Below are 20,017 nucleotides of genomic sequence, written 5' to 3' on the forward strand. Positions count from 1 at the left end.
GGAGGGGAGAGGCCCTTTAGTCCAGTGACAGAGGGAGGCCGACTATGGCAGTCACCTGAATTATTATGGACCAACTGCTTTATCCCGAACTCTCATTTTTTTCCCCACAATTTAGGAAAATAGTATGTTCCAATTATAGAAAATTAGAAAAGTTAAAGAAGAAAATATTTGTAATCCAGAGGTAATCTTTGGTAATGTTTCTCCTTTTCCCCTTTGCATTCATCAAAACATAAACAGTAGAACGTCTATAGTTGACCATCTCCCTACATTGACCACCTCCTTAAGTTGACCTAATTTTCATAGACTGGACGTGCACCACATGTACGTGTCAGGACAGTAGGCCTGGTTCCTTATGTTTACCACCTCTGTATCTTGACCAGTCAGTCCCTCAGGTGTCAACTGTATATAGTTATCTAAAGCATGCATGCACACTTGTGGGTAGCAGAATATTGATGTTAACAATACACTGTTTTGTTACTTTCTGAGTATTTTGGATTACTGATCCCTTTTGATTTCATAATTTTAAGTCTTAGTCTCATAATTTTCAGTATAATCAACTTTTTTTGGTAGAGGGTTTGATTTTGATTACATTGGAGCTGGCCTGATGTATCTGTTTTCTGTCTGGATCAGTATCTGTATTTTAGGTCCTGCTTTAAGTTGCTATCTTTAGGGTCTCCAGTAGCAGGTAATTCTTCTTTGTGCATGTGTGTGTATAAATGTAACTGATTACTTAATAGAGGAGGAAACTAGATGCATTCTAAAATCAGATGCTAATACGAACTATTTCAAGTTATTTTATTGGAACCACTTATACTTGTGGTCTGGAAGGAGCTAGTCTCAAAGAATTGTGAGTCTAGATTGGTGCATTGTACCAGAATACTTGTGGTATTCTGTCCTATGGATTGAGGCTTGACAAGACAACTGTTAGGTTTTCTGGGTGTTGATGGCTTGAAACTTCAGAAAGATCTAATACTTTATCAAGCGTCCTCAAACTTTTTAAGCAGGGGGCTAATTCACTGTCCCTTAGACTGTTGGAGGGCTGGACTATAGTTTAAAAAAAAAAAAACTGAACAAATACCTATGCACACTGCACATACCTTATTTTGAAGTAGAAAAACAAAATGGGAACAAATACAATCACACAGCCTCATGTGGCCTGCGGGCTGCAGTTTGAGGACCCCTGGTTAGATCTTAGAGGAAAATAGTGATCTGGCTTATTTGACATTTATCGTTTGAGTAAGATCGGCATATTCTTTATGTCATGTTGTATTTTTTAGTGGGGAGTTGCCGTAGAGATGTGTTTTGTCCTTGGGTTTCCCCATTGTTCGTGGATACTCTAGTCTCCCAAAGTTATTGATGAATGAGTGATGCTGGGAAAATGGAATGAGCTGTGTTCATTCTCCTGCATCATTTAGTCATGGTCTGAAGTCCTCACCACCTTTATCCATCCAGGTGAATGGTTATTAGGTAATTCTCTTCTTTTCACATTATTTTTAGATACCAACTCAGTATCTCATTGAAATATTCAGCAAGTGGCAAACTTTGTGAAAGATAATCTTGCCTAAGTTCTATATTGTGCTTTAGACAGAGTAGACAGCAGATACTGGAACAGGTTTATTGATTTAGTAGTAAAACTATAAAGATGTCACAAGCATTTGATTTACATTTTAGTTATGTTAATCTTGTAATCTTATCATTGGTTTTTATTCTGGGACTGATTGATCTTGAAGGATTAATTTTAAGAATATGTGATTCCTGGGCGGCGCCTGTGGCTCAGTGAGTAGGGCGCCAGCCCCATATGCCGAGAGTGGCGGGTTCAAACCCAGCCCTGGCCAAACTGCAACAAAAAAATAGCCGGGCGTTGTGGCGGGCGCCTGTAGTCCCAGCTGCTCAGGAGGCTGAGGCAGGAGAATCGCCTGAGCCCAGGAGTTAGAGGTTGCTGTGAGCTGTGTGACGCCACGGCACTCTACCCGAGGGCGGAACAGTGAGACTCTGTCTCTACAAAAAACAAAAAAAAAAAAGAATATGTGATTCCTTCTTTTTGACCAGATCCTATAACCTTAGTTTTGTTCTAGAATCTTTCTCTGCATTGTTCTGTTCCATCTGTGTTTAGTTGAATAGTCTGTGAATTTGTTGTATGACTTTTGCTTATTATCTATTGGAGTCCAAAAATTTTTAATTTGATTAATTCTGTGCTGGTTTCAACTAGGTATGGTACTAAATAATAACTCTCAGGTATTATGGGATTTGCTACGTGAAAAGTATCTGTTCTCATTTTTCTACCAGTTCACAGTCACATAAAGAACAATTCAGTAATAACTGTCTAAAACAAACTTGTAAACTGGTTTTAAAGAATGGATATTTTCATTTTAAATGTACATTCATTTGTACATTTTGGTGAAGTATGCCAGAAATATTTGTGTATTTCTTTTATCAGTCCTCTCTCCAGCTAACAGACAGAGTGAACAATCAGTTGCCGTTCCATTTTTGTTCAGCTGTCCCTGAGCAGGTGTTTAATTCAGTAAAGGGAAGTATGTCAGGTGAAAAATTCCACTTCGATTAAGTCTCCCTGTCTCTTGAAGTGGTTACTACTGTTAGTGGAATGAGGGAGAATTTAGGTAACAAAGAGTTTGAATGGCAATTGAAGGTGTCATTTAAGAAACAAACAGCAAAACACTAGTAATATGCACTCCTGTGTGCCCAGATGGTGTAGTGGGCAGGGCTTGTCATAGGATTCATTTACAGATCCATTGCTGCTTGTGAAAATTACCACTGTGCAGATGTTCTCCCCTCCCCCACCCCATCCTCTGACAGCCACGGGAGGCAATTGAAGACTCAGTGCCTAGTCAGATCCTGGCCTGAGACAAAGGCCTTTTCTGTGAGCTTTTCTCCCACTGGTTAGAGTCCAAAATGCTAATTGGCATCAGCTGCATTAAATCACTAATGGGGGCTAGCAGCTGCCTCACCATTGGAGAAAACCAGGAGGGAGCCTTCCCTTTCTTACCAAAAAGGCTCTTCCCTCAAGTTACTCTTAATTTTTTTTATTTGTTTATGCTTGTGACTTTCTAAGGAAGATCATGAAGGGCAGAGTAACTTGTCTCAGCTGAGACATATAGGATACGTGAACTTCTTCCACTTTGTTTTGCCAGTTCAGCATTCTTTTCATAGGTGGGATTTGCTGTTTTTAAATTTCAGTTCTAGCTGGACCCTAAGTCCACTTTCTGTTATATCTTTTCAGGATAAACGAGGTGTTTGGGGAGGTGGTATTGGTATATGTGCATGTATTTAAGTGTTGGAATGAGACCACCAAACTTGTTTTTAGCTAATAACCAAATGGATTTTGGAACTCAAGATTCAGTTTATTATTACCTTACTCTTAAGACAATATAAAATACTATATAATAGGCATTAGTCATAATTTGGATTCCCATTGTATATTTGGCTCAAAGTCCCTGGCAGATTCTGTCTTCCTGATTCTTTTCTTTTCTTTCTTTCTTTCTTTCTTCTTTTTTTTTTGAGACAGAATCTCAAGCTGTCACCCTGGGTAGAGTGCTGTGCCATCACAGCTCATAGCAACCTCAAACTCTTGGGCTTAAGTGATTCTCTTGCCTTAGCCTCCCAAGTAGCTGGGACTACAGGCACCAGCCACAATGCCTGGCTACTTTTTTGTTGTTGTAGTTGTCATTGTTGTTTTAGCTGGCCTGGGCCGGGTTCGAACCCATCAGCCTTGGGGTATGTGGCTAGCACCCTAGCCACTGAGCTACAGGCGCTATCTTCCTGATGCATTTTGTGTCAAAGTAGGCACTCATAATTAGACATTAAATGACAATTAGTGATGTTAATTGCCTTTTTATTTTATAAGATGTGTAACAGTCATCTGTTTTAAAATCATAAAATCAAGAGAGAAAATGTTCAAGGTATACATAAGCTCTATCTTAAACTAGTAATTTGAGAGGAAAACATGGTTTCCCCTTAATATTTTTTGTAGTTCAGGCATATCCTTCCAGGATTTGACTTTTGAAGACCAGGGAAATATTCTGCTAAATGACAGCTCTTCTTCTGGATTATATTAGGATGTTTCACTTACATTAGAAAAGCTATTGCCAGACTTGATGGTATTTCAGTTGTCAACATTTCATTGATTCTAAGATGCAGCTCGGTTTTGAAGATACTGCAATATGTGTCTTATGGTTGATGGTGTGTTATAGTTTATTACCTAAAATAATGAGGTGTCTTAGTCTAGGGCATTTTACATTCAAAGAAATATGTTGTTGCCAACAAGGACATGTATTTACCAATACGCATATTCAGTGTTTTTCATACTTGGCCACTACAGAATTTAATCCTATGAGAACTTTAAAATGTGTGCTTTATTTTTTTACTTTTTATTTTTTTAGCTCCATGGGCTTTGAAAACCTCAAGTGCCTATGGAAGCTCTGGACTCTTCTTATAGAGAGGGGAATAAGTTAGAGCCTAAAAGAAATTGGTTTGTGTCACTAAAAGAAAAAAGTAAATGGAAACTAGTCAAACTATGTTATATTACTCAGTTAATGCTCTTGAGTTGGGAATGTTTTTCTCATGGAAGATTCATAGATAGTGTTTGCTTTCTGTCAAGAGGTGAAACCTAGGCGGCACCTGTGGTTCAGTGAGTAGGGCGCCAGCCCCATATACCGAGGGTGGCGGGTTCAAACCCAGCCCCGGCCAAACTGCAACAAAAAATAGCTGGGCGTTGTGGTGGGTGCCTATAGTCCCAGCTACTCGGGAGGCTGAGGCAAGAGAATCGCCTAAGCCCAAGAGCTGGAGGTTGCTGTGAGCTATGATGCCACGGCAGTCTACCGAGGGTGATAAAGTGAGACTCTGTCTCTTAAAAAGAAGTGAAACCTATTGACAGAGGGTGATAGGGAACAGTGACTGTGGGGATAATTTTAGCCATTAGGAGGAGTGGAGGGAAGGATGCAGAGATGGATTGACGACACAAATCTGGATAATGCAATAAAATTCACACACTTCATGAAGTGATTGGCTGCTTTCACTACAATAACAAAGTTAAAATCAGTATTTTGGTTTTTCCCTATTCTACTTCGACATTGTTCTTTTTGTCTTTGTGTAGTCTTTATGTCCCAAATTCTTATTGGTTTACTGGGTTTGGATAGGAAAAAGAGAAAGTCAATCTTTTGGTTCATTTGGTGGTCACTTAACCTTTCGTTTTGTGTAAAGAAACTGGGATGTTTATGTTCTCAGAGCACATGTTTAACCATGGACCTTGTCCTGGGGATAACGCCACAGACCTTTTCAGCAAGTAACGTTTATAGTTATTGCCATTTGCTAACTTTTGTGAGGTACCGACCTGTCTTAACAAGCCGTACTCATGAGGGCTGTTCCAGGCTACTCACTGGTCAAGATTCCCAGGAACCCACAGATAATGTTTGGAGTGAGTTGCATTGAATCAGGAGCGAACCAGCAAGCTGTGGTCACTACGATCCATCAGACCATATGTATGAATATGAATGTGTGGAAAGAGTATCCACATACACAACTTTTGATGAGTTGGATTTTTTTTTTTTTTTTTTAGGATATGCTTCCTCGTGCCTTTGTTAATAAAAATTGTAACCCTTTTCTACTTTAGCATTAAGTTCCTTTTGAAGAGAAGTCTCAATAAAAAGTGTGTTTCTTTGTAATATTATAGGGGCTAAACACTATCTTTTGTTTAGAATTGCAATAGTTGTCTTCGTTATTGAGCATCTCGTTTTTCATGGTTGCTTTCAACGTAACCATGTTTAAATCACAAGTTGAAATGATATGCATTTGTTATAATTTTCCATAGACAGGGTTTGAGTGAGCGTTATTACATACACTGTACTTGGCCTGCCGCCATATTTATATCATCATCTGTCAAAATCAGGTGACAGCTGTGCCTGTAGAATATACAGTCAGACATTGCTTAAAAATGAAGATATTTTCTGAGAAATGTGTCATTCGGGTATTTCATTCTTGTGGAGTCATCATAGAGTGTGGTTGTATAGCCTGCTGCAAACCTAGCCTACCCTGTACAGTCTATTGCTTCTATGCTACAAATCTGCACAGCATATTACTATACTGAATACTATAGGCAACTAACTATAACACAATGGTAAGTAGCTATATGTCTAAAAATATCTAAATATAGAAAAGATAGAGTAAACATACAGTATAAAAAATTGTATACTTACATCGGCCACTTACCATGAATGGAGCTTTCAGGACTGGAAGATGATCTAGGTGAATCAGTGAGTGAGTGAATGTGAACATTAGGACATTACTGTGTGATTTTATGCACACTGTGTATAAAGAAAAATTGTCCTTCTTCAATAATAAATTAACCTTAGCTTACTGTAACTTTTTCACTTTGTAAACTTTCTTTCTTTCTTTTTTTTTTTTTTTAATTTCAGGTTAATGTGAGGGTACAACCAACCAGGTGACAATATTTGAATTGTAGAGTCCCTCATGTAGTTGTGTCCTGCACCAAAAAGTGGGAGCACCCCAAACCTCCTCTCTTCACCCTCCCTTGTTCTCCTTCCCCCAACTTGAATTGAAATGAGTTTTATCTGATGTGGATGTGAATTAGATCATCAACTAGCTTCATATTAGTATTGAGTACATTGGATGTTTGCTTTTCCATTCTTGTGATACTTAAATAAGAAGAATGTATTTCACCTCCATTCCAGTTAATTTAAAAGATACAAAGTCACCATCTTTTCTTATGACTGAATAGTATTCCATGATGTATACATACACCATAGTTTGTTAATCCATTCCTGAGTTGATGGGTCTTTAGGTTATTTCCACATCATGGGAATTGTAAATTGAACTGCAGTAAACAATCTAGTGCAAATGTCTTTATGATAAAATGGCTTTTTATCTTCTGGGTAAATGCCTAGTAGTGCGATTGTGGGGTCAAATGGGAGTTCTAATTTGAATTCTTTGAGGATTCTCCATACTTCTCCAAAGAGGCGGTATTAGTTTGCAGTCCCACCGACAGTGTAAAAGTATTCACTTCTCTTCACGTCCATGCCAGCATCTACACCTTTGGGACTTTGTGATGTGGGCTAATCTTAATGGAGTTTATTAATATCTCAGGGTGGTTTTGATTTGCATTTCTCTGAGGATTAGGGATGATGAGCATTTTTTCTAATGCTAGCCATTTGTCTTCCTCAGAGAAGGTTCTATTCATGTTGCTTGCTCAGTAATAGATGAGATTGTTTGCTATTTTTTTTATTGATTAATTTGAGTTCTTTATAGATTCTAGTTATCAAACCTCTGTCAGATTTATAACATTAAAATGTCTTCCCATTCTGAAGGTTGTTGTGTTTGCTTTGGTTGTTGTGCCCTTAGTTTTGCAGGAGCTTTTTAGTTTCAGTCTCATTTGTTTATATTTTGTTGTTCTTGCAATTGCCACTGAAGTCTGCTTCATAAAATCTTTCCCCAGGCCAACACTTTCAAGAGTTTTTTCTAGGAAAAAAAAAAAAAGAGTTTTTTCTGCACTTCTAGGATTTTCATTGTTTCATGCCTTAGATTTACATATTTTATCTACCTTGAATTAATTTTTGTCGGTGGTGAAAGGCGCGCAGGTCCATTTCAGTCTTTTACATGTGGTTATCATTCTCCCAGCATCATTTATTGAATAGGGATTCTTTTCCCCAGTGTAAACTTTTGTTTATCAAAGATCAGATTGTTTTTTTTTTTGGTTCCAAATGTCTCTGTTTTTCTGCCAGCACCATGCTGTTTTGATAACTGTGGACTTGTAATGTAGCCTACAGATTGGTAGAGTGATGACTCCAGCTTTGTTTTTACTACTAAAAATTGCTTTGGCTATACAGGTTTTTTTTCTGGTTCCATATGAAATCAAGAACTATTTTTTCCAGTTCTTCAAAGCATCATGTTGGTATTTTAATGGAGATTGCATTGATTTCTTGGGTAGAATAGACATTTTAACAATGTTGATTCTTCCTAGCCAAGAGAGTGGTATGTTTTTCCATTTGTTAATGTCTTATGCTATGTCATTTCTTAGGGTTTAATACTTCTCTTTGTAGAAGTCCTTTACCTGTTTGTAAGGTATATTCCTAGAAGCTACTGTTAAGAGAAATATGTCTTTGATTAGCTTCTCAACTTGGCTGTTATTGGTATATACAAAGGCTACTAATTTGTGGATGCTGATTTTATACCATGAGACGTTACTGTATTTCTTGGTCACTTCCAGGAGTTTCATTGTTGAGTCTCTGGGATTCTCTAAGAATTAAGATCATAACAAGGGCAAAGAGCGAAGAGTTCGACCTCCTCTGCCCTATTTGGATGCCCTTTATATTGTTCTCTTGCCATTTCATTGGCTGGAACTTCCAGCACTATTTTAAATAGTGGTGATAGAGGACATTATTGTCGGGTTCCTATTGTAAGTGGAAGAGCTTCTGTTTAGATGATGTGTCCAGTTCAACCAGAGGGGTGGTTAAAATTCCCAGCTATTATGATGTTATAGAATATCATATTACTTAGACTAATCCATGTCTGTTTCATAAATCTGGGAACGTTTAAGTTGGGTACCTACATATTTAGAATTGTAATATCTTCTTGCTGTATTGTTCCCTTGAGTGAAATGAACATCTTTGTCTTTAGTTTCTTTAAATTTACTTGTATCTAAAAATAAGATTGCAACCCACCTTTTCTTATGATTTCCATTTGCCTGAAATACTGTTTTCCATCCCTTTACCCTGAGTCTTGAGTTGTTCTTCAAGGTTAGGTGTGTTTCCTGGAGATAACATATACCAGTTGGCCAGTCTGTGCCTTTTCCATGGGGAATTCAAGCCGTTAATATTTATTGAGAGAATCAGTAAGTGTTGTGGAGTTCTGTTTACCTTATTTTGTGAAAAACGTTGCTTAGTTTTATCCTTTGTGCCATTGTGGAAGCTAAATTTTGTCCTTTAGTTCCTGGGTGTTTAGTTTGCTGGTGGTCCATTGTGATTGCCAGTGTGGAGAATAGGTCTCAGTATTTCCTATAGAGCTGGTCTTGTTGTGGCAAATTTTCTCAATATTTGCATATCAGTAAAAAATTTAATTTGTCCATTGATTTTGAAGCTTAGCTTAGCAGGATACAGAATTGTTGACTGACAAGTTGTTTTGTTTAAGAAGTTTAAAGGTGGATGATTACTTTCTTCTGGCGTGGAAAGTTTTCAGGTGGAAATTTCCACTGTCACCCTTATGGATCTGCCCCTGTAAGATCAGTTGGTGCTTACTTTTGGCTGCTTCAGGAATTTTCTCTTTTGTCTTGACTTTGGACAGGTCATGACAGTGTGTTTTAAAGATGCTCTGTTTGTGTTGAGACGACCCAGGGTTCGATATCCATCTAAAAGGGGGAGTGTATTGGAATCTTTAGTGAAACTTGGGGGATTTTCTTTTTTCTTTTTTTTTTTTTTTGTAGAGACAGAGTCTCACTTTATGGCCCTCGGTAGAGTGCCATGGCATCACACAGCTCACAGCAACCTCCAACTCCTGGGCTCAAGCGATTCTCTTGCCTCAGCCTCCCAAGTAGCTGGGACTACAGGCGCCCGCCACAACGCCCAGCTATTTTTTTTGGTTGCAGTTCAGCCGGGGCCGGGTTTGAACCTGCCACCCTCGGTATATGGGGCTGGCGCCTTACTGACTGAGCCACAGGAGCCGCCCGAAACTTGGGGAATTTTCATTATTATATCCTCCAGTAGTGCTTCCATTCCTTTGGGACATTCTTTTTCCCCTTCAGGGATTCCTATAATTCATATGTTTGAATACTTCATGAAATCCCATAATTCTCTGAGCTAATGTTCTGCTTTCTCTCTCTTCTTTTCTGCCTCTTCAACTACCTGGATTAGCTCAAGAACTTTATCCTCTGGCTCTGAGATTCTTTCTTCTCCATGGTGTAATCTATTATTGATACTTTCTGTCGTATCTTTAAGTTCCCTGATTGACTTCAACTTCTTAAGCCATATCCTTTCTATATTCTTTATATATTTCACCCAGTTTTTGATTCTATTTTTCCACTTTCTTATCAATTCCCTTTATTGTTTTGCCGTACATATTTTAAATTCACTTTCTGTCATTTCCATTAATTCTTTAGAGTTGGAATCCTCTGTGGTAGCTGCTTCATGGTCCTTTGGAGGAGTTGCTCTGTTTTAGTTTTTCATGTTGCCAGAATTTTTCTGTTGGTTCCTCCTAACGTGTGTTTTCTTCTTGTTCACTTACTTCCCTTACTTTTTAATTCTTACTATCTCCTTTGCTTTAAATTACCTTGTCTCAGAGCTTAGGCGTTGAAGTGGGCTTTTGGTATAAGGTCAAAAGGAAGAGAAGGGTAAAGAGCAAGAAGGAAGAAAGAAGAGAGAAATAAAAACAAAAAGAATGGGGGTGGTGAAAGAAAAGAGTTGAAGAAAAGGAGAGAAGAAGGACAGAAAGAAAGTGACAGGAGAAATGGTGGTGTTTGGCTGGGTGTTATGGCCACACCCACAACTCTAGGATTTTGTGGGGCTGGGCTGGGTGAGTCTCTTGAAGTCTGGAGCTTCTTACCAGCCAGGGCAAAAGAAAGACCTCAACTTCGCCAAATATGGAAGGAAAAAAAATCAACAATATTTCACAGTGGGGACTTACCAATACTGGCTTTCCAAAGGCCAAAGCTAGAAGGACATGTTAGACCATAAGTTTGTGACCTCCTTGAACCAGACCAATGTTGTGACCCTCCAGGACTCAGAGAAAAGAAAAAATTAAAAATGGATAAAATTAAAAATAGAATTATATAAGGAGAGAAAGGATATCTTTGTTGTTCTATGGAAAATTTATGTGGGAAAAATGAGAAAAGTAGAAAAATCTCTACCAAAAGAAAGAAAAAAGGAGAGAAATAAGAAAGAATTAAAGGGGTTGGAAAATCTAACAAAAATGGAGGAGTCCTTGCTGTTGAAGAAAGATCAAATTAAAAAATAAAAATCCATTCAAACCACACATGCACGAAAATACCCAAAACAACAAGAAGGAGAGGAAGAAAAAAATAATAAAACTCTTAGGAAAAGGAGCAAAGAATGAAATATATCTCTCAATATATTACCTGCACACCAGGTGATGCTGTGGTGTTAGGGGGTGGAGAATACATGCTGCTTTTACTCTGAAAAGTTAGGGCTGGAAGCCACACTCTAGTTGCAGAAGAGACTGTGTCCTGTCTTCTTGACTTAGTTGTCCTCATTCAGGGCCTGGTTGCTTCATCAGCATTCAGTCCCTGGGTGTTGGGGTCCTAAAACTCCCATCACATTCCTTAGGAGGCATGTCACACAGTGCCCCCAGACAACAAAGTAGCCTTCTTGGGGGTGCATCCCCCCAAGGATTGATCCCTGAGCTCAGCAGGCATGTCAGAGCTGGCTTTGCACTACACCCTGCAGAGCCTTTTCCCCACCTGGCCTTCCTTCAATGGAGGCACTCAGCTAGCAACCAAGCAGATGGGAGATTCACCCCACCTGGCATTCCATCCCAGTTACTGGCCGATGTTTGAGTCAGCACACTCGTTTAAGCCTTCCAAGGTAGCTGTAGTGAGCAGTTTAGCCCAAAATTAAAAACTGCAGGATAACTCTTTCCTGTCCCCATGGACAGGCTGGCTGGCCCCTGCTCATTCCCAAGTACTTGTCTTCTTTGCTGGTTTTACTCAGCTCTAGACCTCCCTGATGGCTCCTGTAGTCCACCACTGCTTCACTGTGACCTGGGTAGGTTCCCTCACCCTGAGGTGGCTGGAGTTTTCTTTTTCCTGCCTGGCCACAAGTGAGTAGTAGGGAGATGTTTCTAGTCCACCATCTTGCTCCATTCCCACCTTGTAAACTTTTTTATTTTTTAAAACTTTTTGGTGGGGCACTGTGGCTCATTCCTATATAACAGTGGTTCTCAACCTTCCTAATGCCACGGCCCTTTAATACAGCTCCTGTGGGTCGCAGCCCACAGGTTGAGAACCGCTGCTATATAGAATTACAATGCTTTTTGAGTGGCCAATGTGGGTGGATCTCTTGAGCTCAGGAGTTTGAGACCAGCGTAAGTGAGAATGAGACCCCCATCTCTACGAAAAATAGAAAAATAGATGTCCATCAGCCTGGGCATCTGGGTGGGCGCCTATAGTCCCAGCTACTTGGGAGGCTGAGGCAGTACAATTGCTTGAGCCCAGGAGTTTGAGGTTGCTGTTAGCTAGGCTGATGGCGTGGCAGAGTGAGACTCTGTCTCAAAAAACAAGAACAAAAAATCTCCCCTTTTGATTCCTTTGTAATAATGCTTAGCTTTAAAAACAAAGACAAAAACACGTTGTACTGCTATATAAAAATATTTCATATCCTTATAAGCTTTTTTCTATTAAAGAATTTGTATTTTTACTTTTTAAAATTTTTATTGTATCTCAAGAATGGAAGAAAAAGTATCCAATGTACTCAGCCCTACTATGAAACTAATTTATGGCTTTCACATGAATGCTATAACCTAAGAATAGGGGGAAGGGGGAGAGGGAGGGGAGGGAGGTGGAGAGAATGGGTGGAGGGAGGGTGATTGGTGGGATTACACCTGCGGTGCATCTTACAAGGGTACATGTGAAACTTAGTAAATGTAGAATATAAATGTCTTAACACAATAACTAAGAAAATGCCAGGAAGGCTATGTTAACCAGTGTGATGAAGATATGTCAGATGGTCTGTAAAACCAGTGTATGGTGCCCCATGATCGCATTAATATACACAGCTATGATTTAATAATAATAAATAAATAAAAGAATTTATTAGACACCATTCTAGTCACTCTAATGAGCAAGTTAGGAAGAGTAGTATTTTCCCTCTTGTTAGTTTTAATAGAAGAAAAATAAAACTCATTAACAGAAAAAAAAATAAATAAAAACTAAATCACAGACACACATATTAGATTAGCCTGGGCCTACGCAGGGTGAGGATCATCAGTATTATTGTCTTCTGTCTAAATACCTGACCCCACTGTGAGGTCTTCAGTAACACGTATGGAGCTGTTACCTGCTATGGTACCAATGCCTTCCTCTGGATACTTCCTGAAGGACCTGCCTGAGGTTCTTTTATAGTTAACTTCTTTTTTTTATAAGTAGGAGTATACTCTAAAATAATAAAATAATATATAATATATAATGAAATAATATATAATATAGTTATATTATGAAATAATATATAGTAACGTAGTCACTTACTGTCATTATCAAACATTAATGTTCTGTGTGTGATCGTGTGTGCTGTCCTTCTGTATGACTGGCAGCACAGTGGATTTGTTCATACCAGCACCACCATAAGCACATGAATAACACATTGTGCTTCAACGTTATCAAGTCTGTGACATGCTGTATGATAAGAATTTTTTAGTTTCACGTATAATCTTATGGGATCACTGTTGTATATTTAGTTTTTTTTTGACTGAAATAGGTGGTACATATCTGTGCAGTAATATTACAATGCAGTGGAACCTCCATAGTTGACCACCTTCCTAAGATGACCTAATTTTCATAGACAAGATATGCACCACATGTACATATCAGTGCAGTAGGCCTAGTTCCTTATGTTGACAACCTCTGCATGTTGACCAGTTTGTACAGTCCCTCAGGTGGTCAACTTACAGAGGTTCTACTATATTTATGTCTTGAGATTAAGAGAAAAATTTGCAACATCATTAATAGAATGATGAGGGTGAGACCAGATTGGAAGAGAAAATGTCTTTTTAAAATACACATTTCTGTTGTACATTACTGCTTTAGAAACTAAATTCATAACAAAACAGTCACCTTAGAACAGTGATTCTCAAGACGGTGACTTTCGTGCTGGGCTTGGTGGCTCATGCCTGTAATCCAGCACTCTGGGAGGTGGACGTGGGCAGATCCCTTGAGCTCAGAAGTTCAAGACCAACCTGAGCAAGAGCAAGACTCCATCTCTAAAAATAGCCAGACGCTGTAGTCTCAGCTACTCAGGCTGAGGCAAGAGGATCTCTTGAACCCAAGAGTTTGAAGTTGCTATGAGCTATGATGCCACAATGCCACAGCACTCTACCAAGGGCAAGAAAGTAAGACTCTGTCTCAAAAAAATAAATAAATAAATAGGTGACTTTTCAGTTGGTTCCAGAACCACTCTTAAGGTCTTACAGACCTAAAGGTCTGGACTAAAGCAATAGGCTTCTTCAACCCTGTATTCAGGTGCATATGCACATACCTAGACTAATCAGAACCTGCACTGCTTTCCTGGAGAAGGAAGAGTGTCAGTTATAACTGGAATGAGTATGTCAGTATAGAAAGGTAAGTATAAGTTTAGGGAGCCGTCATCTTTTCTCCTTGAAAATACATATGAACTAGAGAGGATTCTGGAGATCTGGTCATCATATTTTTCTCAAGTCTTACACTGTGGCTTTCTAATCAAGGCTGATTTTCTCTTTTCCTGCTTATTCTTTCTTCTTTCTCATTTTAATTCTGTTTCCCCCTCATTATCATACTAACCTCAGATTTTCCTTGCCATGACTCTTTGCAGGTATTGTGTTGTGTGTGCAACAAGGAACAGAATGCTCATGCTGACTGGTGCAGTGTCTTCACCCAGTGTGTGTGAGAGAGGCAGGGACCACAGACTTCTGAGCCTTCATCATTCAAAAGGGCAATTGTCCCTTCATCCACACCCTCACATTCTCACACAAACTTTGGAATTCTTCCTTTTCTTATTTTAATAAATTAACAGGCTCAGAGAGAGGAGCCAAGTCTGAGACACCCTGCTGAGTGATGTTTTGTTACTGGGGCCTACTCAGTTTGCTGGAACCTCTGTTATTGGATTCTCTAATCATTCCATGGAGGGACTGCACTGCTGGCCTGCAGCCCTGTGTTCGGTTGTGTGCCCATGGCCTGGCTATAGAGGGTGCTGTTGTATGTGGCGGCTAGAGGTAAACCTGTTCTGGCTTTATGTGGACTAGATGCAATTGTTGTTACAAATGTTTCTAGAAAGGATGCAGCCTTTCTACTTATTAGTTTAAAGCGCTATCAGTCATTTCTTGTTTTTTGGTCCCACTTTTACAGATGAGCAAATCAAGGCTCAGAGAAGTGGAATGAATTGCCTAAAGTTACAGTTAGTTAGAGAGCTAGCCTGGTCTCTCCCCGCCACATTGTTCCTGCTGCTCCCCATGTTCCTTATTGCCTTGTACACTTCGTGATGTTCTTGGGTAGCCTGTAATCACACTTCAAGGGGATGTGTCCCATTAATTGTTGGCGTAAAGATGAAGTGAATGTGCATATCCCCCTTGCTGCTGGAGGACCAGGAACGTGTGTTACTTTTGTTATTTTACTTGTGTAGAGAAAGTAAAGTAATTTACATCATTCAGTAGCCACATATTGTTATGTTTTCTTAAGGATGAAGAGGAAGAAATCAAACTGGAGATAAATATGCTGAAAAAGTATTCTCATCATAGAAATATTGCAACGTACTATGGTGCTTTCATTAAAAAGAGCCCTCCAGGACACGATGATCAGCTCTGGGTAGGTAGATGTTACCCGAGTGCTTGGGCTTTCCTCTTGATTGTATTACAAGGACATCAAGAAAAGGGGGTGTGGAAGGGGAAGCAACGAGAGGGTACAGAAGCTGGTAGGTCATAAAGGTTCCCTTGGCCTGTATCTCTTCATATAGGGAATGTTTATATTTTGATGTTGATTTCACATTTCATGGTAAAAGTTAACTTTCTGTTTCAGAAATAAAAAGGGCACATTCTAGAAGGAATGTCACCATTAGTAAGGAAATTGTTAGCTTAAAAGCAGTACAGTGAAGTATTTATGGGAACCAATTAATACGAAAGCTCAATAAATTGCACCTTTCCTTTCCACCTGGAAGTAAAGAGACAGATTTCAGGAAACAAACTTCTGTTAGTAACTTATCAATAATGTTAATGAAAATAGTTATTTATAAACAGTAAATTCCAGGAAAATTTTTGGAATTGACACATTCACCCTTATCTCTTTTTGAACACATTTATATTCAAGATGATAACCTTAAAATACTACTTTCAGATCTGGTAATCTGAATGGTAATCACATTCCTTATGCTCAAGGTATTGATTGACCTTATAGCAGGAAGATGGATTAGTTCTTTTGCTAATTTTTTTTTTAAGGCTATTATAGAAAACATTGGCAAAATTAAATAGAACGGAAAAAATTTGCCCTTATTAATCATTGCCCAAATCCAATCATAGTTAAAAGTTTAGAATGGCCGGGGCGGCACCTGTGGCTCAAAGGAGTAGGGCGCCGGCCCCATATGCCGGAGGTGGTGGGTTCAAACCCAGCCCTGGCCAAAAAAACTGCAAAAGAAAAAAAAAGTTTAGAACGGCTCAATTTAGTTCATTTTCTAGGTATTTTAAATATAGCCTTATGATCATATTGTTCTAAATTTAGATATTTTAAATACTGCATTTCCTAAAATTGTGTAATTTCTTAAAAATAGCATTTCTCTTTTGTTTTAAGCCCAGTTAATAACCAATTAGTTTGAGGATCATAATGTGTGAAAAATAGAACATATTTGAGGCAAAATGAGATAGGATGTTAGGGAGTATTTGAGTTAAATTTCTGGTAATTGGGTAGTGATGAAGAACAAAGTGGTCCTGTGCCCATGTGCTTATAAGCGAGAACGAGCACTTCAGAGCCATTGCACTGGGGTTGGAGTCGGGGCTTGCTGGAGAATGTCATTCTCAGTCTCCTAAACCAGACATGCCCAGCATCTAGTTGGACACATTGGTCACATCGAACCATTAAATGAACTCTCAATAATTTGGATTCCTCCAAAATGATCACATGCCGGGGCCTTTAGGGACAAAGTGGTATGGCAGTTGGATGGCATTTTTCTGACTTCTCTAGAATGTGTTAGTTACCTTCTGTCTTGTCTGCCTTGTAGCTTGTTATGGAGTTCTGTGGGGCTGGATCCATTACGGACCTTGTGAAGAACACCAAAGGGAACACACTCAAAGAAGACTGGATCGCATACATCTCCAGGGAAATCCTGAGGGTAAGACAAGCACACAGCTGCAGTCCCTGCGCCCGTTTGTGCTTCCGTTTTCAATTTCCTGGCCCCGAGTATTTCTTTGCATTGTATATGTACACAGATACTCCCCATTTGACAACCACGGGGGCTGTATTGGTAGCTAGCTTCGGTAAGTTAAAGTACCTCATGATTTGACTCTGGCAAATATCTAGAGAATGTAGACTGAAACAAAAGTAGTTTTCTGTATTTTCCTGAATTTATCTTCTAGGCCATCGCAACATGCCTGATGGTGACTTTTCTTTGGAGTTAAAAAGGAAATCAGAGTAGAAGGGAAGCGAAATAATCTCTACTGTTTGTATAGGCATCCTCTGTATAAAGCTTATAAATTAATATTAATGGTATTATATGCTGATTTTCAAAATCATCTTGTCAATCTTGGCATTAGTTGTTAGAATCTGTTGCAGTATTTATGAAGAAAAGCTCTAATGTCTAATGTTATTTACAGCTATTTGAGAATCTGGCTAATGATCTTAGAGTTAAGTTTCTGAACTGCCACTGTGTGCTTTTAAAAGATTCCATTTGGTGGAACCTGACAGTGTAGGCAGAGGGCTTTTAGGATTTTGTATTTGAAAGGTCATGTGCATTACTAGTGGGTCGCTCTCCTCCATTCAGCTATCACAGTTTATGTCTTCTACTTCACCGCTGAATTATACACTTAAATTACTTGGTTGCATTTTATTTACCTACCTCATTTTCAAAGTAAAGACTATGGAATTAAACTGAAATCTAATTTTTCTGCTTCTCCCATTAAGAGAAAAAATCTTATAAGTAGCTAATTCTTTTACTTTTTATCCATAGGTAAAGATATCTCACTTTGTATATTTAAGTTTCATAGAGGACTGCATGTTGTAAAGACTTCCATATAGACTTCCTAGGGAAACATTTCATTTCTTTTTATTTATATATTTACGGAGCCCTTGAAAATAGACCATTCCTTTAAGAAGACTAGTTGTGAGGTAGAGAATGGGGTCCTGGGAGAACCATCTTTTCATAGTCACATGCAGATGCTATTACTAAAATACCAGGGTCTTATCTTTTATAGTTGATTAGAAAGCAGAGCCTAAAAGTGGGAATCTAAGCGTCCTGCCTTGTACCACTAGAAAGCAATTCAGTAAATGAGCAGATGAGTTTATTATGTTAATAGCTAGAACTCTTAGCATGGTAGGTAGGTATATACCAGTGTTTAGGAAGTTGGGTGCTAGAGTTAGTTAGATTTGGGTTTGAGTCCTGCCTTTGCTGTGTATCTGCTGCGTACCAGGTTATTTGACTTTCAAGACTTATTTTCCTCTTTTGTACATTTCAGATACCAACCCTGTGAAATTGCTATTAAGAGAATTAAATGAGTTAGTCTATATTAACATTTAATGTAATGTGTATACATTGCTACCTATCAGCAGATATTAGCTGTTGTCATTATTCTGTGTTATAAACACACACCCCCATACCCACACACCTTCCTGGTGTATAACTTTTAGTATAATATCCTAGGCATCAAATGTTCTTGAGACATCAGGTTTTTATATATCCAGGTAAGCATTGTTTACTTATTATATGTAACAGGTACATTTAATCATTTTTCATCACTGATCTCAGGCAGTATTTAAAAGAAGCCTATGTTGTTTGAGGCCTCTGCTCAACTTGAGTATGGTAAATAGGTAGACAGCTTTTTGAGAGCCAGCAAGACTTTTCCACCTGAGTGGGCATCTGAAATAAGAGCTTCCTTCACTTACATTTAACGGGGGTTTCTCCTTAGGACAAAAGTTTAAATTAAGTAAAAACAAATTCCTCAGGGAGAGTTGGTATGTCTCCTTAGTGTGTGTTTATTGTAGGAGTTACTAACCATTTGTTTAGGTAAAGAGAAAGCAAGATGATGAGTTGGAGGGGAGGTCTCATGGGACAGGAAGGCAGATAACCTGGGTTCTCAAAGGCACAGTTGTGGGTAGCTGTTTTCATAGTGGCAAAACTTTTCCTCATTCTTTAGTAGATGTTAGATTTAGAAGTTAGGATCCTTACAAGGGTGAGAGCCATAGCATATAGGCCTCAGACATCAGTAGAAATGCTCTCCTGGGTCACCCCACTGAAACTCTGAACCAAAAGGAATATCAGCAAAGGAAGCATTTTTTTTTAGCCCAGTTCCATGCGCATTCTACACAGCAGTTTTTTCATTTCAGTACAAACTAGTACTTTCATTGAATATGGGAACTTACAGCTTCCATAACCAACACTGAGGGACAGGCTTTGATTAGGTCCTCTGGTCCTTGTCCACAAATGAGAGAGTTGTAGGAAAAATGTTTCTCAGTTTTGAGACACTGATATATTTGCTCTAGGATGGGGTATTACTGAGTCTTTTGACTTGGTATCTCTGCTAAAGAGGAAATATTGTGGCCTAACTTCTAGTATGGGAATAGTTGGAACACACATAGTCGCAGGTACTTCATACAATGTTCTCATTGTTTAAAATAATCATAACTCAGGGTAACATTTTCACAGAGCTGTTAGACATATTTTCAGCTATTTTCCATGAAGCAGCCAGTGATCCTACAGCAGGGAGGACAGGGAAATGGGCATTATTTAATATATTTACAGTTGGTAATGAGCACAATCATATGCAGGCCACATTTGCTTGAGAAGATGTGGCTGCTTATGCTTGTTGCTAAAATAATCCTATAAAAGTGTAAGGAAGTTTGTTAGAGAACAAAATGAATGGATTAGTGAAGCCATATTTTTTTCTGCTTTCCTTTTGCTGTTCACAGTAACACCACTATGATAGGAGGGATATATTTCCAAACTATAGCACCCAGGTACCATTTATTTTTAGTGCTTTTTCCCCCTAGTAAGTGCTTTGTGGTGTAACACTGCACATCCTGTGTTGTGAACAATAAAGCTGTCAAATAAGCACTATTCTGTTTCATATGCAGACTAGTAAACGAAGGCTGATTGCA

The 20,017-nt window shown here is 38.8% G+C and overlaps 1 protein-coding gene across 32 annotated transcripts in view; it reads left to right on the forward strand.

The window, feature by feature from the left end:
* The window catches only part of MAP4K4 (mitogen-activated protein kinase kinase kinase kinase 4), a 209,587-nt gene that overhangs the window by 124,272 nt on the left and 65,298 nt on the right, over window positions 1-20,017 (forward strand). For all 32 annotated transcript variants that reach the window (XM_053587160.1, XM_053587162.1, XM_053587169.1 and 29 more), the window contains exons 4-5: window positions 15,401-15,526; window positions 16,929-17,039. In XM_053587160.1, coding sequence (XP_053443135.1) covers window positions 15,401-15,526; window positions 16,929-17,039 — 237 coding nt within the window. The remainder of the gene's footprint in view (window positions 1-15,400; window positions 15,527-16,928; window positions 17,040-20,017) is intronic.

Source organism: Nycticebus coucang, chromosome 4 (assembly GCF_027406575.1).
Source record: "Nycticebus coucang isolate mNycCou1 chromosome 4, mNycCou1.pri, whole genome shotgun sequence".
Lineage (NCBI taxonomy): Eukaryota > Metazoa > Chordata > Mammalia > Primates > Lorisidae > Nycticebus > Nycticebus coucang.